Raw genomic sequence first — 24,477 nt, 5'->3', positions numbered from 1 at the left:
AAGGCCATACCTTAAGTGAAACAGGAAGTCAGCCATTTTGCATTTACTGTGCAATTTTTTTTGCAAAGTGAGGCCATTTACAGGCATTTGTACTTGATAATTAACCAGAGCGACTTCAAATTTGGTGGGTCACATCTAAAGATGCTAAATTGTGAAGCTTTTGAGTTTTATTGGAAAATTGATTGGCATGGCGTGCTGGTCAATTTTACCCAAAACATGAAATTTTGCCCATAACATGAAACAGGAAGTTGTTGTAACTCCACTTTACATTGTCCAATCTGCCCCAAATTTCTCATGCTTGATAACGGTCCAGGCATTAACACATCTACATGTCAGTATTGAGTTATAGTCATAGTGCCACCTACTGACAACAGGAAGTCAGCCTTATGTGATAAACATCATCTGATTCCCATTAAATTTACATGGTGTGACCTACACATGATATACAGCAACATGACGCATAATTAGTGGGTGTTCTCTAGTGCCACATAGTAGACACAGGGAGTGATAGTTATCTCCTACATGCAATCTCCAATATTCATGGAAATGTATATCCATGTCAGTTGCCCTCTGGTTGCTGCATTAATATTTCACTTATGTAGTATTGCCTACAGGCAACAGGAGGTGAAGTGTAAATGACACATAGCTCATCAAATGTATACACAGTTTCCAGTATTTAATTTCCAGTGCCATGTATTGTACGCAGGAAATATTTTACCCATTCACACAGATAATCCAATAATCCAATAATCCTGACAATTCAGAGCTGTGTCAACCGACCTCCAGTAGCAATACAATGGCTGCTGCTCCCTCCAAGGTGTGAGGGCCGATTCATCACTTCTTGCAGTGATAATTTAACTTAATTATGTTATCCTTGACATTCTAAATGAATATGCACTTGTAACAGTATATCATAGCCACCTACTGACGACAGGAAGTCAGCCTCATGTGACAAAGATCATCCGATTTACATGAAATTTTACATGGTGTGATCTACACGATATACAGCAACATGATGGACAATTAGTGGATGTTCTCTAATGCCAAATAGTGGACAAAGGGAGTGGTATTTAACTCCATGCAACATCTGATATTCATGAAAATGTATATGCATGTCTGGCAACGTCTACTCAATGTATGGAAGACAGCCTTATATGGCCCGTTCATCACTGCTTGCAGCTTTTATTTATTTATTTTTGTTGTCATCATTGTACAATTCCAAAAGGACTGAGTGTTTGTGAAGTCCCAACAATTCCAATAGAGTGATACATCCTCTTTCTAGCTGATCATGTCACATTAATTTCAGGAGTTGCTTTCTCCTTTTTAAACTTTCATTCATATTAGTAATATAAGATAATGTGTCAATAATAATAATAATAATAATAACAGTTACAGAGAAGCTTGGGAAAAATAAGATGTGCTAAATTTAGGTTACACTTGTTATTTTAATGTGTATATTTAATCAACACTGCATCTCTTATGCTGCTATGTATAATATAATTATTTTTACTACGTATACTGAGCATTTTAGGCATAAAAATATTTTGGGATGAATTAAGTTCTATTTTATCTGATTTTCCAGTTGCAGCTTCAGTGTAGACTGTGTATCTGTGTCTTTTAGATAAATTGAAGTACTGGCTTGGACACAGTATCATCAGATACTTGTTACTAGTGGACTTGGATCAGGGCTGAAAAAACTCACTAGGGACATCATAATTGTAACACTTATATAGCCAGGCTTTACTGATTGCACCTTTATCTAACAGTTATAATATTCTTTCACTAGCAGGATACTAGTTTAGACAGGTTTTCTACAGTGTAGCTTATGATCTCTTACATTTTTTTCCATCTCTCATCAAATACAGGTAATGATTAATCATTTCACCATAAACATCAGTCCAGACATTGTATTTTTCAGTATTGTATTTCCAAACAAAAGTCTCAGTGAGAAAGCCCGTAATGAGTACAAAGACATCAGATAATTGACCAGTCAGGTCAAATGGCTGGAGAGGAAACCACATACACTGCTTATTAATCCATCACAGCATTTAAGGATGTAGCATGCACCTTGAATGCATAAGATTTATTATCAAACTGTCATGTCAGTGGGCACTTCATACTACAGAATATTAAAGGCAGCCAGCAAGTTATTTTTGATTGTTAACCAGAAGATTAAGATGGTGGATATATGGCCCAGTATGCAATGCTGCAGCTCCCTTAAGCATACCAAACAGAAAGGCACCATTGATATTTTTTCTGCGCTGAAATATACTGAACCATTGCTACATACTAGTGTATGGCACTTTACCTACAAGACATGAACACATTTGTACATTTTTTTTTATTTATAAAACTCTTTATTCGCTACTTCACTAAAATAAAAGTTTTGTTTGTCATTTATCTTCAAAATTCTTTACACAACAAATAATTTATAGAAAATAAAGGTTTAATAGTGACTATTTCTTTTTTTCCTAAACATAAAGGATTCTCAGCTGTTTCTTTTCACTTTACACAGCTACTGGATCTTGTTTGATGGTGGCACTGGATGACTTGACTTGCAAGTCATCATTTGGTGATGCTGGGTTAGTCCTGCTGCTGTCCATAGCCCTAAGCAACAGGGCTGTAGTGCTATCTGTAGTAAGGAAGGGTGTGTGTTCCCCCTGGGGCTCCTCTGTTTGACTCTCTAGTATGCTGTCACCACTGGACTCCACATTATGCAACACATGGCCATTGGTGATGCCTCCTCTTTTGGTGCTGTAGTTGTTGATAGTAGTATTTGTATTCACTAGCTTCTCAGGCGATGCTGAGACCATATGGATGGCAGCTGTGATGACTGTGATTTGGTAGTTATTCTCCATGGTTGACAGTGGGCTAGGTGGTAAGCTATGTGCCACATGGCCATGGTTGTAGTGCACAGAGGTCCTCTTCTGTTCATCTCGGCTCAAGGACTTGTATGGCTGACATTTGTTTGACAACAGCAGTGGGCGCTCCTCCTCACCATAGGGGCTTAGGGCCACTGACGGGACAGAGATGGCCAGACTGGACAGGGGGGCTGACATCTCTGATGGAGGAGACCCTGGAGTTACAGGTGAGGTGTGGGACACTGGAGACAGCCGAGTTGGAGTTGTCACAGCAGATATATACCTACAACAGAAAGACTGTTCACACATTTTGCTTGAAAGTTGTTCATGTGCAATATACCAAATTTGAAATTAAAAAGGTACTAAAAGAGGTACAAATCATTGTCTGAGTTATTGAACATAATACTGACTCTAATACACAGTTAAGTCTATCATAACAGGAAAGTCAGGATTAGCTAGACTTTTCAAAATAAATAACAAATTCTTACAATGTAAGTGAATGGGAGAAAATGACACATATACAGACACATACACATGCATACTGTCCCATATACTGTACATACACACACACATACATGTATGCATATATACATACATACTTACCGTATATACATACATACATACATAAATACCGTACATACATACTTACTGTACATACATACACACAGTGCTCAGCATAAATGAGTACACCCCCTTTGAAAAGTAAGATTTTTATCAATATCTCAATGAACACAAGAACAATTTCCAAAATTTTCACATGGTTGAGTTTTATTGAACACTTATTTAACTCTGTAACATGAAATTAAAAAATATAACTTAGATCACAAAATCTTCAGTTTTACTCAAATTAGTTTTCTTTGTTAAGTAATGCCCTTTTATAGTCACCTATCTGCTGGACACCTCTTAAATTAATAATTAGACTCACCTGTGGTTGAATTCTTGTTAATAAGAATTTTGGAGTCTTAAGTTTGGCTTCCTCCTAAGACTTTAATTGGGGTGTACTCATTTTTGCAACATGGGCTTGAATGAATTTGTTAGGAAAAACACTTTTGTATGTGCAAATTAACAAATCTTGTTTGCAATCAATGGCCCACATTTGTGGGGGTATTTTGTTGTATAGTAACCCATAGAAAATGTTGATTCTGAAAGGAAACTTAAGATTTTCTGACAAATGTAGTGTGGTGTACTCATTTATGCTGAGCACTGTACATACATATGTACGTGCACACACAAACTGGTTTTTCTGTCTTCATGGGGACTTTTAGTGACAAACACACACACAAACACACACACACATCTATATACAGGGCGTCATTTCTGATTTTCAAAATAAAAGCCACTGTATCTTAAAAGGAAGCTCAGATTGAGGCTGTTTTTTCAAAATAAAAGTCCAATAGAGTAACTGTATCTTAAGAGGAAGTTCAGGATGAGGCTGTTTTTCAAAATAAAAGTCCAATATGATAACTTTCTCACAACAGGAAAGTCAGGATTAGCCAGACTTTTCTAAATAAAAGCCTTCAATGTTCACTGTATGTTACCAGGAAACTATGAGTTTTTCAAAATAAGATCCCTTGGATCTGATATTAATACAAGGTATTATATATCATTTCACAATTTTAAGACATTTTATTTCTGCTTCCAACTTTGAGAGTATCATTTAAGCAACATGTTTTAGCTCTCAGCTTATTCTGCTAATGCACTTTAGCTCCCAGCTCCAGTTTCCAAGTTTTCAAAGCAATGCATTTCAGTTGATATCAGCTGTTTTTTTTCAGCAGTTTTCAGCATTGCTTCAGCAATGCTTACAGTTTTTAGCTTCCAGTGTATTTCAGCTCTCATCATTCTCAGCAGGTTGCAGCAGCAGCAGTGATAGAAACAGCTGGAAGCAGCTAACAGCTTCCAGCTCTCACATGCATTGTCTTGTATAAATGGGGACGCTGAACAAATCTGTAGTATTTTCAGCAGTGCTTTGCTATTTATTTCAGCTTTCAGCAATCACAACAGGAAATGCAAGCAATCTAGTTATTACTATTCTTCTTTATGTTTTTTGACTGCTAATTACTCCTACATACTTTCAGTGAAAGAAAAAATTCATGTATCATAACGTTCAGTTTTTTAAGGGCATTACTGCTATTACTTTTCATATCATATCTTGCCTGCATGCACTAATATGAAGTACTGCAGTAGTAGCAACAAAATTTACTTTATCAAGGCTTTAACTATAAAAAATATATTCTTAAAGTTACTTTTTAAAGATTGATTACACTAGCGCAATAATTTTAATTTTCTCTTTGGGGAATTCATACTCGTCTATGTTATTGTTGGTCATTTTTAGGACCTGTGCGGAATAGTGAAGTATGCATTTTAAAGAGGGCTCCCTTCATCCTGTGAATTATATCTTATTTTGTATTTGCTCTTAATAACTTAATTGGAGTCAGGAGAAAAAACATTTCCCAATCTTTAGCAGGTTTTGAATAATGCATCAACTACACTTTGTAGTGCCTGTTTGGGCATATTCAGGGCATTCATTTTAAACTCATTCATGAATATAGTGAGGTCAGATAAAAGATACTGATTTATTAATTTTTAATAAGGATCATTTGCTGTGCTAATTTGCTCCTCCATTCTTATTCATGGATAATTGCATATTAATTTTCCAAACACTGGAAATTCACTAAGCTTTCTCCACTAAACAACAACTAAACAACACTCCTTTGAATACCGAGTATTGAGTTACTGCTCCTGTTAAGCTGTTTGTGGTTGTCATATACCGCCCACCAGGCTGTCAACTGAGGAACTTTGTTGTCGAACTTGACATGTTATTTTCAGCCATGCCTGATGACGACACACCACTGATTTGTCATGGGAGACATGAATATCCATACTGACAAAACCAAAACAGCTGACTTCCTGTCACTTCTGTCCTCATTTGACCTCAAACAGGTCTCCACCCCTCCCACACACAAAGCAGGCAATACTCTTGATCTGATTTTTATTGCTGCTCCACAGCAAATCTGACTGTCACCTCCCTACATCTGTCTGACCATTTCTTTATTCAATTTACGATCACCTTACCAGGACATCCTCATATTCCTCCACAAATAGTCTCTTTCCACCGCAACATCTGGTCCCTCACACCGACTTAACTTTCCAATGAGGTATTGGCCCTGCCTCCTCATAATGAATTTTCCTCACTCGTGGTCAGTAAGGCTACAGACACACTCCTCACTAGCCACCTCTCTTAACAATCTCTGCCCTCTAACATCCAAACCTGCTTGCATCACCCACCCTAGTCCATGGCTCACTGAAGTCATCAGAGAGCAAAGAGCAGAACTCAGAGCAGCAGAGAGGAAATGGCGTAAATCCAGAGTCCACTGACCTTAGTGACTATAAGGGTGTCCTTGCATCATTCTTCTCCAGTTTAAAAATTGCTGAGATCACTTACTATCAGAATAAGATCTGCAGCGCCAAAGACACGCGGAAAATGTTCTCTGCTTTTAACTCACTCCTCAATCCACCTCCTCCTCCACCCTCCACTCTACTCACTGCAGACATGTTTGCCTCATTTTTTACTGATAAGGTCTCTGCCATCAGTAACCAGTTCTCTGAGCTTGACCAACAAGTCTACAGCTGCCAGATAACAGGGCCACACTGTCCTCATTCTCCCCTATGACCGAGGAGGAAGTCTTCAAAATTCTGCTGGACTCTCATCCCACGACCTGTCCACTGGACCCAACACCATCCAACCTGCTACGGAACTTTTCCCAAATACCTAACCCTGTGGTCACACACATCATCAACTCCTCACTTACAACGGGTGTTTTCCCTGCTGCATTTAAGCAAGCCCGAGTCACCCCGCTGCTCAAAAAACCTACACTCAACCCAACACAGATTGAAAACTACAGACCGGTTTCACTCCTGCCCTTTCTATCAAAACACTTGAGCACACAGTCTTAAAACAAGTCTCTGAATGGTTCATGTCCTACCTGTCAGGGAGATATTTTAGAGTATCTTGGAGGGGAGAAGTGTCCAAACTGCACAGTTTATCCACAGGGGCTCCTCAAGGGTCAGTGCTTAGTCCCCTTCTGCTGCTTAGTACCTCACTTGGTGCAATCATCTGCTCCCATGGTTTCTCATACCATTGCTATGTGGACGATACCCAGCTTTTCCTGTCATTCCCACTGGAAAATCACTCAGTCTCGGCTAGGATCTCATCATGCCTTGCCGATATATCAGAATGGATGAAAGAACACCACCTTCAACTCAACCTCTCTAAGACCGAGCTCCATGTCATCCCAGCCAGTCCCTCCATACAACAAAACATCAGCATCCAGCTGTACAACATCAGGAGGATCAGACCCTACCTGTCTGAGTATGCAGCATAACTCCTGGTACAGGCTCTTGTAATATCATGCATTGACTACTGCAACTCCTTACTGGCAGGCCTTCCCTGTATTGCCTCGGTGCACCACCTGTTGGCACCTACTTCCTATTGGACTAAAACTTAAGCTTTCTGGAACTTACTCATGTTGTTGTCTCCTGACTAGATCCCTGCTTGTGTTATATCAGTCTCTGATACTCAGGTACGTCACTTTGGATAAAAGCATCTGCTAAATGAAATTGAAACTGAAATTGGATCTGTCAGTCTTAATAGTACAAGAGAGGACTTTTTAGTAAAATCTAAACTATATATAATATAAATACTCTGGACATTACACATTATGCAGACAAAATCTTGCCTTGCTAGAATCTATCTTGAAGAGAAAAACTATTCTATTTTGATATGAATCACAGATCCCATAATTGTTGTCAGAAAAAAAATAATAGTGTGAATCAGCTAACGGGGGTTGTTCCTTTGTGTGTCAAGTATTTGTAAAGATGCGCTTTTGTCCATGACAAACATGGAGGCAGGGAGTAAAAAAACTTGACAATTGTGTTGCAGTAGTTTAACACTGGGATTTTGGGGGTTAATCTATCCTCTAGCTGACTTATCCCTTGTATCTCTGAAAATCTCATGAACCTGAATTTCTCAAACCATGTTAAATTGTTTTTCCCAGGCAGCATTTCTACTTGATGACAATGAAATATCCTCTAAAGACTCTGTGACAGGAAACATCTTTACAAAACTGATCAAATACTTAATTCTTTTTTCCTGTCAAACAATAACAACTTAATGATGATGATTACATTTTCTGTCTTTTTCTGTCCTAATGTATACATCCATGCAGGAGAGTGAGCATCACTCCACATCACTTAACAGGGGACCAGTATAATTTTGTTAAAGCAAAGAGGGGACTTCAATCAATCTGTACCATCCCAGTGGGGACTATCCTTTCTGTCTAAGAGCACAAAATTCAAAACAAAATTCAACACATAAAGCCCTCTTTAAAGGTCTGCATCCTGTTGTGCTGGTTTCTTAGAGAGGCTGTAGATAACTACTAACCTGACACACCAGATGGTTTGTTACACAGAACCATCTGAGAGGACACTTTCAAAAAATACTTGGTTTTATGAACCATCTGTCTACCACTATCTATCACTGTCTTACCTTATGAGGCAGCTGGATTCGTGAGATCACGCAAGAATCCTCATAGGACATGACTGGTCCAAACCACTAGTGGTTTGGTATGGGTGTAAATTCCCATTAAGATCAACTGCAATGTGAAATTAATGCAGCATGGTTGTGTGCCTTCCACTTTATGCAAACTCTCAGTTCTATAATTACAATGCTGCACCATTAGACAGTCTTCAAAAATGTTACATTTTCCTAGGAGTGTGAGCATCATTCCATACCATTTAACAGAGGACTGGGGCTTCAAGTGACAGCTTAGCACGACTTCAACACACCCCAATATGCACAAAGGTGTGAGGACCTGATCATTGCTGCTTGTAGCTTAAATTATTATTATTATTATTGTTATTAGGGCCCGAGGACATAGCGGTGGGCCTGAGGACCAAAGTGCGAAGGCCCACTTGTTCCTGAAGGAATTATTAGGGTCCAAGCACCGAACGGTCTAAAGGCCCTCTTGTAATTGAGGGAATTCTTCTATATTATTATTATTATTATTCCAAAAGAAACACATTTTTGAGGGCCTAAACACGCTTGAAAACTTATGAAGCTTTGCACTTTTTTCCAAAGTGGTGAAAAATGTAATATTTTATGGGTTTTGGGGATGGGTGTGGTAAAATGGCTCGATAGCGCCCCCTACAAAATTTCAAATTTGAAGCCCCTCCTTCAGAATTGATGTAGATGAACCAAATTTGGTAGGCACATGTATCATGTCCAGACACACAAAAAAGCCTCTTGGATCTATGCCCCAAGTTGAGCAGGAAGTCGTGGCTGTGGCGTGGCGTTGAGTTTTGATGTTTTGCCATGACACAAGAAATTGCTATAACTTTAGTGTAGATACTCCAAACTGCACCAAACTTCACGTGTTTGATCTATATGACGATATTCCGTCAGTGATGCAAACTGGCTCAATATCGCTGCCTACAGTATTTCAACAAGGCAGCCCACGCTGCACGTTAAACCTACATGTATGAAAATCGAAACACACATGTATCATGCTAGGGCACACAAAAAGTCTCTAAATCCCATAGCTTAAACCCAACAGGAAGTCAGCCATTTTGAATTTACTGTTCCGTTTTTGTGATTTCCATGCCTTGTATTTTAACAAACTCCTCCTACAGAATTCATCATAATGACTTCAAAATCAGTGTGTGTCATCTAGACTAGTTTGTGATCAAAAGTCATCAAAATCTTGAGTTTTCGCTGAACATCTTGCCATGGCAACACGGCAAACTTTGATGTTTCGCCATGGAGCAGAAAGTTGCTGTAGCTTGAATGTACATATTCCAACCTGCACCAAATTTCTCATGCTCGATAAGAATCTTGTCCTGAACACATCAATATGTCAATATTGAGGCATAGTCATCGTGCAACCTACTGACAACAGGAAGTTAGCCTTATATGACAAAAATCATCTGATTCACATGAAATTTTCAAGGTGTGGTCTACAGTTGATATACAGCAACAGGATGTTTAATGGGTGTTCTCTAGCACCACATAGTGGACACAGGAAATGATATTTAACTCCTTCCTGCAATGTCCGATATGAGTCTGGTCCTGAACACATCTGCATGCCTGCAATAAAAGCCCTGCCACTGCGCTGTGCCCCAGCGTGCGCAAGGGTGCGATCATCGCTGCTTGCAGCTTTAATTATTATTCTTCTCCGTGAAGAAAAGCATTTTTGAGGGGGTAAAGGTGCTTGAAAACTTTAATATTTTACAGGTCTTGGGCATGGGCGTGGCAAAATGGCTCAATGGTGCCCCCTAGAAAATTTCAAATTTGAAGCCCCTCCTTTCAGTTTCATGTAGATGAACAAAATTCAGTAGGCACATGTAACATTTCCAGATGCACAAAAAAGCCTCCTGGAGCCATACCCTAAATTCAACAGGAAGTCAGCCATTTTGAATTTAATTTGAGATTTTTCGTATTTTTTGCCATTTCCAGACGTTGTATTTTAACGAACTCCTTCTAGAGATTGAACCTGACCAACTTCAAATTTGGTCACTGTCATCTAAAAGCCTTTGTGATAAAAAGTTTTCAAAATCTTGAGTTTTCACTGAATGCCCTTGATGTGGTAATGCGTCGAATTTCGATGTTTCTCCATGAAACAGGAAGTTGTTGTAACTCAAAAGTATATTGTCGAATCTGCACCAGATTTCTCATGGTTGATGAGGGTCCTCACCTGAACACATCTATGTGTCAATATTGAGTCATTGTCATAGCGCCACCTACTGGCAACAGGAAGTTACTGGTGCTGTACTTTTATGACCTGTGCCTAGCAGGATGAACAGATCCATCTCAAATTTGGTTTTTGAGTTTTCATCAAAAGCTGTTGCCATGGCAATGCATTATTCGCCATGAAACAGGAAGTGGTTTTTGAGGGGCTAGGGATGCTTGAAAACTCACAAAACTTGGCAGATGCATCAGAAGAGGTGTATTTAGTTGTCTGGTATGGATCTTGGGCTTGGGTGTTGGAAAATGACTCAATGGCGCCCCCTAGAAAATCTCAAACTAAAAGCTCCCACCTTTAAATTTGACGTATACCCTAAGTCCAACAGGAAGTTTAAATTAACCTTGCAATTTTAGTGCTGTTTTTGCAATATACAGGCATTGTATTTTAACAAACTTCTCATAGAAATTTAACTCAACCAACTTCAAATTTGGTCAGTGTCACCGAAAGATCTTTACAATGAAACGTTATCAAAATCTTTAGTTTTCATTATACGCTGTTGCTGTGATGACAGTGAACTTCAATGTTTCGCCATGAAGCAGGAAGTTGTTGTAACTTGAATGTACATTATCCAACCTGCACCACATTTCTTATGCTTCAGCCACCGTGTTCTGCTTCCCTGGCCGGTGGTAAATGGAGAACCGATATGGTTGAAGGGACAGGAACCAACGCGCGATCCGGTGTTGGTATCCTTCATTTGCTCCAGCCATTGCAGAACCTTATGGTTCGTTCCCAAGTTGAGCTCCTTCCCAAAGGTAGTACTTGAAGATGTTGATGACCCATTTAATGGCTAAACACCCCAGCTCCACTGCAGAGTACCTAGTCTCCCTGGGAAACAGTTTCCTGCTGATGTATGCCACTGGTTTCCTTTCTTCTCCCTCTCCTTGTAGGAGGACCCCACCTATCCCTTGGTGAGAAGCGTCCATCTGAACTGTAAAGGGTTAGTTGAAGTTTGGGCTCTGCAGCACAGGCTCCTGACACAGGGCTTCTTTGAAGTCCTAGAATGCTTTTTCCTGCTCCTCACACTACCTTGGTTTTTGCAATGCTGGTGAGATCAGATAAGGGTGCTGCCCTTGTAGAAAAGTCCGGGATGAAGTGCCTGTATCAACCCACCAGACCCAGAAATGACTTCACCTGTTTGCGAGTGGTTGGCCTCTCCCTTGCTCGGATTGCCTCCACCTTGTCCTGTACCGTCTTAATGTTACCACCTCCGAGGATGTAGCCCAGGTACTGAGTCTCCTGCTTAGCTACTGCACACTTCCTTGGATTGATAGTCAGGCCTGCTTCCTTGATTTTCCCCAGTACGATTGCCAGGTGGCAGTCCTGCTGCCAGGATGTACTGCATATCACAATATCATCAAGGTAGGCAGCTGCAAATGTTTCCATACCTGCCAGCACCTGGTTCATCAACCTCTGAAAGGTGGCAGGAGCCCTGTGGAGACCATAAGGCATCTTGGTAAACTGCCACAGTCCTTGAGGCATCCTAAAAGCAGTCAGGGGCTTGGTAGCATCAGACAAGGGCACCTGCCAGTATTCTTTGCAAAGGTCCAGGGTGGTAATGAACCTTGCTTGGCCCACCCGTTCAATGAGGTCATCCAGTCTTGGCAGAAGATAAGCATCAAATTCATATTGTGCATTTACCTTTCTGAAGTTGATGCAAAACCTGATGCTTTCATCCTTCTTGATTACCAGGACAATGGGATTGCTCCATTCATTGCAGGAAGGCTCGATAACACCCAGCTCCAGCATGACTGCAAGCTCCTCTTCCAGCACTGGCACCAACTTCTGTGGGATGTGATACATTCTCTACCTGATGGGGGTGCTGTCCTTCAGGCGGATATCATGCTCCACTAGGTCTGTTGCCCCTGGTCTCTCCTGAAACAAGTCTGGGGGGACAATGACCTGCAACTGTTGCTGCTGGGTCAGGGAGAGATGGGAGAGATCCAGGGATGCAGAGTTGTGACTAGTAGGAGTGAACTCACCCACAACATCATCATCCTCCTCCATTGTCTGAACAAACATTTGCTGTTGGGGTCAGATTTCCCAGGTTTTCCATCCCTTCAGCAGATTGATGTGGAATGTCTGCTTTGGATTTCTCCTCTCTGGCATCTCAATCTCATAGGTTGTTGGACTCAACTTCCTCAGCACAGTATATGGGCCCTGCCATTTTGCCAGCAACTTGTTCTCAACTGTCGGAAGAAGGAGAAATACTTGCTGACCTGGGCTGAAGGATCGTTCTCTGGCTGCCTTGTCATGCCAGGTTTGTTGTCCCTGCTGAACCTTCTCCATATTTTTCCTCAACAGCTTGGTGGCCTGCTCCATTTTCTCCCTCATCTGCAAGACAAATGCCAGAACACTGGTTTTCTTCTCCTGGGATCCCACCCAGGACTCCTACAACATGTCAAGGGGACCTCTCACCTGCCTGCTATACAGAAGCTCAAGAGGTGAGAAGCCTGTTGAAGCTTGAGGCACCTCCCTGTAGGCAAACAGGAGATATGGGAGCCATTTGTCCCAGTCTTTGGCATTAGTGGAGATAAACTTCTTCAGCATGCTTTTAAGAGTTCTGTTGTACCTCTCCACTCAGCCATCAGTCTGGGGGTGGTAAGGGGTGGTCCGAATACTCCTAATCCTAAGAGCCTGTACACCTGCCTGAGTGTGTTTGAAAGAAAGTTTGTTCCATGATCTGTCATAATTTCATATGGGATACCCACCCTTGAGAAGAGCTGCAGCAATGCATATGCTATTTGTTTAGCAGTGATGTCTCTTAGGGCAGATGCTTCAGGATATCTGGTACTGTAATCACAAATTACCTGTATGTAGCGATGTCCTGATTGTGTTCGCTCTAATGGCCCAGCAATGTCTGTCGCTATTCGGCTGAATGGAACATCCATAATTGGAAGTGGTTGCAATGGGAATTTGGGTACATTCTTATCCCCTGCTAGCTGACAGACTGAACAAGACTGACGATAACCCTGTATCTCTGTGCGCACACCTGGCCAGTAAAACCGGCTTGCAGTTCTGTCCAAGGTCTTTCTAGTCCCTAGATGACCTGCCCAGCTTTAACACCTGTTCCCAGAGCCCCTGTAGAACCACCAGTCTTTACCTGTCATCTACATTTGCTTTGTAGTACAGCACCAGGTCTCTGAGGAAATAGCCCTGCCCTGCCACCTGACCCCGCTGCACTACAGCTGCTTGTTTAAAGAGGTCCTGCGGTGATTTATCTTGTTTCTGAAGCTGCAGAAAGTCACAACTCCTTCTCAGTATCACAAATCTTTGCCTCCGGCAGCTCTGAACCTGTTTGAACGGTACCTGCCATTTTCTCCTGCCTTTTCTGTCTCCTACTTTTCCTCACTTTAACAGTACTGTCAGTAAGAACCTCATCAAAGTAAAGTAATTCAAAGAGAACATTTAGACCCTCCTCACCTGAATCCTGGTCTGGACCCTGACTCTCTGGATCGTCCTGCGCTGGGAGCTGGGGAACTAGTTCCTCTGGACCCTGAACAGTCCTGCCTGGTTGCCACCAGCTCCCTCCTCCTCCACTCCCTGGATCTGTGACTGCAACGTAGTGACAATGTTGACTGGCTTACATAACCGAACCAACTCCTGAAGGATGGGAACATCCTGTCCCGAGATTACCTGGTGGGCTAAGCTGTCTACTACCCCAACTGAAAGAAGGTAAGTTTGCCCTGCTACCTCCAGGTACACTGTCATAGGATAAGCCCGATGGTCACCATGCACACAAGAAATATCCAGGACTGGCTTTCCTAGGGGACCCTCCTTCTGGACTAGTGATGGGTGTAAGCATCTGCACACTACTTGTATCAAGGAACGCTTGGGCCGGTTTACCATTGATCTTAACTATAATGACCTGCTGTTTTCCTACGACACAATTCTCACTCTGACAGGGTCGAAGAACAGTACAAAAATAAGCTGCTTTAGCTTTTCTGACTGGGTACTCTGGCTTAATGTGTTCTTCCTGACCACAGTAAAAGCAAACAGGCTTAGAAATTGACCTTGCCTTCATAGGAGTTACAGCTTTTTCTAGGTGCCTAGCTGGCTCTGGCTCTCTAGGACCACCTCCACCCCCTGACCCCAGTGGCTTACCCCATGCAGTGAAGGGCTTCTGAGGAGCCTTGAACCGGCCTTGGTCTTCTTCTCCAGTTGAACTCTGTCGGATTCTTATTAGGGCGAATGTCAGGCTCCCTGAACTTCTGCTGATAGAGTTCCTCATTGATTTTATATTTGGCAAGGATGGCCTCTTTGACCTTCTTGTAGTCAAATGTGTCCTTTGCTGCTCGCCCCTTCCCCGTCAGGTGTGGAATCAGTCTCAATGCCCATTCGATCTCTGGCCACTGATATGCCTCCGCCAGGTGCTTGAATGTGGTCAGGTAGTGCTCAATATCATCACCCTCTTCCAGTCTGGGAACTGCTGCCTGCCCCCAGCCCCTGCCTCTTAGCTTGCTCCAGGCACTGGACTGGGAAACATGCTTCTCCACCTCCTGCTGCTGTAGCAGTGTGATCAACTGGGACTGACTCTCTCTCCTCTGCTGCTGCTACATCTCATCATGGAGGTTATTCATTTGAACCTGCATTTGGTGCCATCTTTTGTCCTGTCTAATTTATTCTTTGTCCCACCTTTCACCTAGGTCACGTTGGAACTGAAGACATTGCTGCAACATGCCGGTAATTGAATCCATCTCTGCGGGTACCAGGTGCTCCTTCCTAGGATGCATGATCAAGGGCAGCCCTCCCGCAGCACCCTCTTTCAGACCATCTTCAGCCACATCCATCTTTTGAGCTCTGGTGTGTGCTTTAGGTCCCATACTGTCAGCTCTCCAAGCTATACCCCTTCAATCTGACTGCATTTCATCCCATTTCTGACACCATATGTGAGGTTTGGATGGTGGTGAACCATGTAGCAGAATGCTTGACAGCAAAAGCTGGTGTAGCAGGTTGCAGTGGATGGCAGCAGGAGAGGTGACACTCAACCTGACCTCCCCTCCTCTCTGCCACACTAACTTGCTTTCCCACTGGGCATAACTACTATTTGGAAAACATATTTGAAATTTAACCTTACTGATATTTTCATACACAAAATACACATGACTCTTGCCTAATACAGATTAAATAAAATGCATAATAAACTGAAGAAATACCAAACAAAAGCCAAACTTAACAAAAAAACCCTCTACCCACTCCCCTCTCTTACTCCTGACCACTTGGTACAGCCTAACAAAGTAATTGACATCTGCTGGAGCCCTGCGGCTGCATTCCCATGTGTGCACTAGACCTCAAAGAGACAGTGATTAGTAGGGGTTCCCAAAATAAAAGCACAACATAACAAAAATGAACTTCCTGTGTTAGTCAATGTACATGTATTGTTTTTCACTTAAGTGAGGGGGATGCTTGCCAGCTCCCTCCCCTCACACATAGGAAGTCATATTTAACTCCTTTGTGCAACGTCAGATATTCATGAAAATGCATATGCCTTTCAGTTGACCTCTACTAAAAATGTTGCTGCATTAATGACCCTCTTCTGTAGCACCACCTACTGACAACAGGAAATTTAGTCTTATGTGACAAAAATCATCCGATTCACATGAAATTTACAAGGTGTGGTCTACACTTGAAATATAGCAACATGAAGTATAATTAGTGAGTGTTGTCTATGTTACGTGCTCCCCCTCCCTTGTGTTTTCCTCCCTTTGTTTTCTCTCTCTCTCGTTCTCAGGTGCTCTGTCAGCTAACTACTAATTGGCCCTGCCCTATATGTAAGAGAGGCTGGATGCCTCTTTTCTCTTTGTTCTCCTCCTGTTTTTTTCTTTTTCTTTGTTTATTATTTATGTTTTCTTTTTTCATCTTTTTTTTGAGGACGGAGGTCTGGTGGGCCAGTTTTCATGGTTTTGTTTGGTAGGTTGGGTTATGGTCATTTTTTGATAGGTAAGGGGAGTGAAGCCCCGGGTCCGACAGCCCACTGTGTGGTTGGCCCACTACTGGCCCAGACTTCCCCCCACCTTTATGTTCTGTTTGGCCAGACCTCCCGACTCCCATAGTTTTTGGTTAATTCTTTTTTTTGTTGTAGTTTATTTAACTCCTAGGTTGTTGTGAATAAAACATGGCTTGCATCATTGAACCTCGGGTCTGGCATTTTCCTTATATGTTGCGGGCCACAGGGTTGAGTTATTTGTGGCCATAACAGTCTAGCACCACACAGGAAGTGATGTATAACTTGTTTGTGCAACGTCCGTTAAGAACCCGGTCCTGAACACATCTGCATGCCCAAAATAAAAGCCCTTCAACTGCAGCACACCCCGACATGTGTGAAGGTGCGAGGGCCTGAAAATTTCTGGTTGCAGCTTTAATTATTATTATTTGTCTTCTGCCGCAGCTCAAATTGCAAATTAACTCTATCAACACCAAATTTTGTATACAGCATCACAGGATTGAGTTACAAATTTCTATTATAAATGAGCAAGACTAGTCGAAAAACATGGCTGCCATCAACCGAAATATAATTGCACAGGGTGGTACTTAGCAAATATTGGCCATAATTCATTAACTGTTTGTTCAATCATGATAAATTTTGGTACACACATTCAGTCCGTGATTGGGAACAGGTCTCCCAAAGCATTGTGAGCCTGACCCACACGGGGTGCCAAAAATGCCACAAAGGTGTGTCTGAAAACCTGGTGCACAGAATTTCCCCAAAATTGGTGTGCATGCCCTGGGGGCATGTGTTAACCAAAATCTGAAGTGCCATCCTGATTGGTGGAAGTGGCCGTTCCTCAATATCTGCCATCTTATGCCCATGCTGAATTTACTGTGAGCTGGAATGAGCTACAGACACGAAACTTGGCACCACAACTAGAAATGATGCAGAAATGCTTCTCAAGAAATATGATCCCAATTGGCCCGATGGTGGTGCTATAATTAACAATCCAAAAAGTGATCATTTTAAAAGGCCGGCGCCTCCACACCGTGAGTCTGTATGTCTTGAAATGTGGCACACTTATACATCTCTGCTTTCTACAAAAAAGCCTCATGGATAATAAAGGCCACCATGATGGATTTTTGCTAATTTGCATAAACTGTAAAATGAATAGAACTTTTTGAGTTTTAACTCTATCAACACCAAATTTGGTATACCACTAAATAAATAAATGAGGAAGTGCAATATTGATTGGTGAAAGTGGACGTGGCCTTCTACATATTTGCTCATAACTCAAGATGCCTTTGAGCATTCCTGATTAAATTCATGGGAGAAATCCTCCTGAATATACACACCATATTTTGTTCAAATCAAAATGATATGCATGTGCTTCCCAAGAAATATTGGCTCAATCGGCCAGATAGTAGTATAATCAAGGCCCAAAAATTCAACTTTTGAAAAGCCAAGCCCCTCACACTGTGTGTCCAACTGAATTGAAATTTGACACGAGTCCAGCTCAATGTGCTCTATGAAAAAAAGTCTCCTGGACCATAAAAGTCTGCCACGATGGATTTTTTGCTAATCTGCATTATGTGAAACAGTGACAGTAACATGAATAGAACTTTTTGGATTTTGACTTCATCAACACCAAATTTGGTATACAGCCTTTGGGGACTGAGAAACACATCTCCTGAACATACACACAAAGTTTCATTGACATCCAGTGAAAGGGGGACAAATGGGAGAACTTTGAGTGTGCAATTATTGAAATGTTGCATACATTGTAATGATGAAAAACATATGCTTGGCCTCGCTCCTTTAAACCCAATGAAACTAGCTGAAGTGACTTTGCTTGGCTTTGTCAAACCTGAAACCTGCTCATTGCGGCTCGCACCTTTAATTTTGGCTGATCACACTTCTTCCCCCTGCCAAATTCTGTAGCAAATTTTGAAGAGGTAATGTTTTCAAGTACAAACATTCTGACACAGAAGTGTTATTTCTTCAGATTTTCTCAGAATTCAGTTCAATGGCTTAACTATTGTTACTGCCTCACTCTGCTTTGAACTTTGTTCTTTGAACTTATGTTTGAATCATTTTTTTATAAATAACATTAAATTAAGAAAATAAATACTTATACAAATAAAATAAATACATGAGAAAATACAATACATAAATAAGTTGGGAAATAAATAATAAGTCATACATCAATTTATAAATATTCAAATAGATTATATCTCAAACAGAAAAATAGAAGAATCTTTAATAATGTACTTAACTCTTTTCTACATAGATATGTGTATTTGTTTCATTTTGATTTGCTGCACACATTATTTATAGTCACTTTACCTATTTATTTATTTATGCATTCATTCATTCATTCCTCAATGTTTGGGCCCCAGTAGTGTCACATTTTGGTGGACAGTGTATTGTAAGCTAGAAAACAGCGGCATCATATATGATTAAATATTTAACTTACATACATTATATTTAGGACTTTAAGGGTGATGTAGCTATTGTGTGTATTTTAGGCTACTTTATTTCAAATTGCTATACGTGTATCTTCTGAAAGTCTTTGTTTTATTGTTGCCAGTTTCAGTTTCATTTTGGTTTTCTGTTTGTGGCGCAAAGTTAAAATTAATCAGTCAATTACCTCATACTTTAAGCCAAGTCCCTGTCGGAGATGGTTGTGTCTCTGCACTTCTGTGAATGAGCGCTTAAGTCTCTGGTGCCACCAGTGGCATTCAGACGAACCCTGCGGCCCTGTATGGCACCCTGGCTATTCTCCGCCAATGACATCATCGAGACAGACTCAGTGTCAGACAGAACATTGTTGCTCCAGTCATTACTCCAGCTGCAGAGACAGGGAGGGGGTGTTTACATGGACACAGGTTTCAGACAAGCCTTAACAGTGACATAAATGTATTGTGGGTCAAATTTTTGTACCTGAGCTTTTCACTGCGTTTCATACAACTTTGCTCACAGTTGGTATGAATTCAAAGTCTGATTTACTGATGCAGCAGTTAATAAATAATAAATGAGCAACTGGAACTGCTCTCAAATTTGCAACTATATGTACAGCCAATCTGAGTTGAGCCTGCCAAAATGTAAGAAAGTAGACCCAATAAAAATGTTTATTCCTATTCTGTTTTCACTCATCTTCATCTATGAATGAGACAGCATAGTAATCCTGTTAGAGTCTACAGTTAAGGATTACTTGATGCTCAGGAGGAACAGTTAAAATCCAGGGCTTCGTTCCCAGTACTGCAAAATTCCTGCTTCACTGTGTAGTCCAGCTGATGAAAGAAATGAAATGCCACTGTTGTGGCTGGGTGACCTTTCCCAAATGAGCATATTTGTACTATCATAACACTGACCACTGCATGCCCATCGGATTGCAAGTGAGGCAAATAATTTAGTCTATTACTGACTGTGAAAGAAATCTGTTAATGTATCACGTATTTAAATTTTCCACCCTCATACACACAACTAGATCTATACAATATGAAAAGTACCACACACCACAACATGTCTTTGTTACTCAGCTCAGCCCCGACAAAAGATCCTTCCAACAACTTCAAGAACTCCACATCTACACATCACATCTTTCATATTTAACACATGAAGACATAAAATAACATTTGGAGGTATTTACTCACCATCAATAGTTAGCTTAGACTCAGTATATACACACAGCACACAAGAGGTTACACGCCTTCCAACTTGATTGTTGAAAGTATGTTTACAGAGGCTAACGTTAGCGAGCCAGCTTAGAAGACATATGTAGACAACTTTAACTCAGCAGAGGATGTAATCATCCTCTTTTGGTGCAGGCTAGTTGCCTCCCCCAACCTCCAACCAACTCATGCCACAGACCAGTCTTTCCACTGAACACACAGAGATGAAACTGAACATACTGGTGTATGGTATCTTATTTTGTGATAATATCTTTCATGACATTTCCAAAAAGTGCAGGTAAAGTACCAGGCCACAATCATACACTTGTGATGTTAGACAGTATATCAGTATACTTCATGTGATGACCACTGATCACATGAAGTTTAGGACAATCCCAGCACGTACTGCATGGATAAATGGTGCTAGCTGGTGATAAACACATGTTGGGTCTAAATCAGGTTTCAGTGGAGATATTTTAAACAGTATCACCAGAAGCCTTATATTTGTAAATTTTGTATTTCTCATACATACAGATGGTTGTTTTTTTCAGTTCCTCAAATTTACACAAGAGCCATTTGTCATGTATAGAGAGTTTATAGTATATTAACTAATGTAAATAAATGAATCAAGTCAGGTTGCCAGTGTTATGCCCCACCCTTGATTGTAGATGACCTGGGCAGAGCAACAGACAGGAGAGGAAAAAGAAAAACACACACAGGCAACACATACAGCCATAACAGCCAGACATGAACCTCATAATTAGAGGATGAAAAGCTATGATGTTGCAGATATTCACTTTCTATTGGTTGAGGTCTTTTCTGAGCTGTTCTCACCACCAGACACCTCTGTGCTGAACAGTGTTCTCTGGTTACAGAATACAATAAATTATACACAGGAACTGCACCAGGAGTAAGTGGAATTATTTCGTCTTACTCTTTTAAGAAAAAAAAGGCTGAATATGAGAACATAAATAACATTATTTTAGTTTTGTAGCTGGATAGACAGAATGGCTGGGCTGCTATGTTTGCCTCATCCCTGGTGTCTCCCCCAGGACAGCCATTGAATTACTGGTAATCATTTAGTGGCTGACAAGCTACCCATGTTACCTCCACATCACCTCCCTAGAGTTACAAGTTCTAACTGATTCAAACCAAACCAAATTTACCAAACTGAGTACATTTAAAGTCCTTCCTTACCTTTGGCCAGAGATGTGGGTGAGTGTGGTGGGTTCATGCGTAGATATGGCATTTTTGCTTGTGGAGAGGGTTATTTCTGTCTCCTTCTCAGCTGCATGCTGCATTGTCATCCCATTACAGTGCTTTGTAAATAGGAGCAGAAAACAGTTGAACAAAGATGTGAGTGCACACATTTAACAGATTTTGATGCCTCTCATTTGATACCAACAAATACCAGCATACATTGATAAGCTGCAAATCTTGAAGAGGCAAGTTAGAAATCTGACGTCCTCTGGCTGAGCTTGCCAGGTTGTCCCTCTTGTTTCTCAGGTTCTGCCTCAGACGGTCATGGAGCTTCTTCCTGTGCTTCCTGTTTGGAAGAAAAACTAAACTGTGAGACAGTCCGGATCACTACTGGACAAAATATCAGAGGGGAGAGTTCCAAATGTTCCAAAAGGGATACATATACCCCAAGTTCTAATGTTATAATGGCTTGACTGAAATAATGGTCAGTAATATTTTTATGTTATATATTTTCATTGAGGTCAGTACAAAATACACAATATTGTTATAGCGTCCAAAAGCACCAAACTATGCCCCTTCTTATCTTTCCAACAGCTAGGACAAATCATTCATTGTTTTGTCTCCTCTTGTCCTCCTATTGTAACATTCTGTATTCTTGTTTAAGCCAAAGCTGGAGCACATTACAATTAGTTCAAAATTTTGCTGCACAATCGACTCTTTTCACAGCAGACATTTTGACTTGTCATAGCAGGAAAAGCACAGGTGTAACTGATAACATTAACGATCGCTCCATCCCATTAAATGTCCCAGTAAGCCATGTCAGTGAGTGAGTATGCACAATACCAGAGCCCTGGGACTAACTCACCTAAATGGAATGCAGCCATCATTAATGTTATTAATTACACCTGTGCTTTTCCTGCTATGACAAGTCAAAATGTCTGCCATGAAAAGGGTATATTACCTCAGTGCTGGCTTCACTATACTGGCTTCCTGTTAGACTTTTCAGGTGATCAGAACAAATTCCCCTCGTAGCTTCCCACTCAAAGTTCAATATTTGGCTGTCCTGGCTCCAAGTTATATGAATTTTAATTAAAAAAAAAAACAAAAAACATCTAATTTTATTGATGCTTCCCTGCCCCAATTTGTTCCTATATCTAAATAATTACTCATGTGATTTATTGTTGTTGTCTCTTTTTTGGCATGTATGTATTGTTTAGTATTTAGTTTAATAGGTATTGTTTAATGTAACCCCAATTTTGAAAAGCGTTATTCAAAAGAATGTACTCTTCTTACTTTCTATCATTATTTTGAAACTAGGCAGAGTTCACATTTGAGGAGTCTTGTAACTTGGGGGCACTATTGGGCGCTATAATAAAATCAGCGAGTCTACCTTTAAGTTATAAATCAAACATAAAAATGTGACATGAATTACTTTGTTTTGCAGTAGGCAACCACACACATGATTCCAACGACTAGGAGTGCAATGCAGATTCCTGTTATTGTTAAAATACGTTTCTGATACAGCTCCTCAGCTTCTGAAAAAGAGGACAGTCCATTCTTAAACTTCAGGTCTACAACACACACAAGCACACACATACACATACACATACACATACACATACACATACACATACATAAGACCATTCCAACCATAAACCAAAATAATAAGAAAAGGCTCTGTAAAGAGTTTTTTAAAAAACATTTACAGCAACTAACAGTCCAAATACATCCCTGTTTTAGAGGTAATTTGCTCCTGTTGATATGATTGAAATCTAATCCACTGAGCCCTCATTCATTAGCTTTCAGAACTTGCCGAACATGATTATTATGACTGGCTGTTGTTATTTAGGCCTGTTCTTTCCTTTTGAATTAGTCAGTCTGACTGACCATAGCATTTACATTAGTGCTTAAAGTGGTGCTGCAGTGATTTAGTATGCCATGTTCCAAACTCGATGCATGAAGTTTGAAACACAGGCTTCCTGTTATGAACTTGTAGTATCCAAGCCAAACCTGAGATAACCCGGATTACATCACTATGACATCATCAGGATTATTTTCTCAGACTTGACATTTCTTAGGGTGAGTAGCACTTAAACCATGACTGATAAACTGACCTTTATTTATAAATCAGTGGAGTGCCCCTTCATATTAATGATCAGATAAGGTGCTCTGTTGCTCATACTCAGACTGAGAGCCCTGCCAATACATAGGCCTGTTTTAGCTTATTGCAAGTATATTTGTATCAGTGTATAGTGTCAACCAATGAACAGTAGTCATTACAGAAATGTCAAAGATATGTTTGAGGTCATTTAGAAACAGGGAGTCCAGTAACTATCTTGGTCACAACTCTTTAAGGACCAAATTTAGGGGGATCATTACAAAAATGTTTGTTCAAGTTATGTCTTCATGTTAAAAACACATTATTGTATTGACATTAGATATTTTGAATTCTTACAATATCAATACTAGTACTGGCTCTCATAAAATTCTGTATTGGCTGGGCTTTAGTCAGCAAGCAGAGAAAAATGTCTCTAACATGCAATGCACCAAATCCAGATCTCCACCATGATGCAATACATGCAGTTTTATAGAATATACTACTGGCTTCTTAGAACACAAGGAAATATGCTCTTAATCGCCCTTAAAACCTTAGACATTATCTGTTTAATTTCACCTCACCAGGTCTTACCACTAGACAACAAGAATATAGATATACCTGCTTGGAAAACATGTACATTCATTTCAAAAGCCTATAGAGGGGTTTGGATTGTGTGTGGAAAAGCAATGGGATCATATAATAACCCACTTTCTTTTTTCTAGAGTCCTACCCCATTGTTCATCAGTGCTGTTTGAGGAGCACTGAGCTTGAAGTTTACCTGTATATTTCACTGAGCTGTGTTGTGTGTTGTGCTATTTACTGATTTTAGCCCACCAGAAGCTGTGAAAAACATTTTCATTTTTTCCATCCTTCTTTATGTCTTTACCTTGATTCTCTCTTTTTCCAACTGTATCATATG

The 24,477-nt window shown here is 40.6% G+C and overlaps 1 protein-coding gene across 1 annotated transcript; it reads right to left on the bottom strand.

Moving 5' to 3' along the window:
• Positions 1-1,782: 1,782 nt before the first annotated feature.
• On the bottom strand, positions 1,783-23,084 carry nrg1 (neuregulin 1). The gene is made up of 4 exons (XM_067574775.1): positions 22,893-23,084; positions 21,680-21,806; positions 21,458-21,579; positions 1,783-3,144 (listed from the first exon to the last, which is right to left on the bottom strand). Exons 1-4 carry the CDS (start codon positions 23,078-23,080, stop codon positions 2,508-2,510), a joined length of 1,074 nt encoding a protein of 357 aa, XP_067430876.1. The 5' UTR covers positions 23,081-23,084; the 3' UTR covers positions 1,783-2,507.
• Between the last annotated feature and the right edge of the window lie 1,393 nt (positions 23,085-24,477).

Source organism: Thunnus thynnus, chromosome 19 (assembly GCF_963924715.1).
Source record: "Thunnus thynnus chromosome 19, fThuThy2.1, whole genome shotgun sequence".
In the NCBI taxonomy this organism is placed as follows: domain Eukaryota; kingdom Metazoa; phylum Chordata; class Actinopteri; order Scombriformes; family Scombridae; genus Thunnus; species Thunnus thynnus.
The sequence above is the reverse complement of the archived record's forward strand: the minus strand, read 5'-3'. Positions and strand labels throughout refer to the sequence as shown.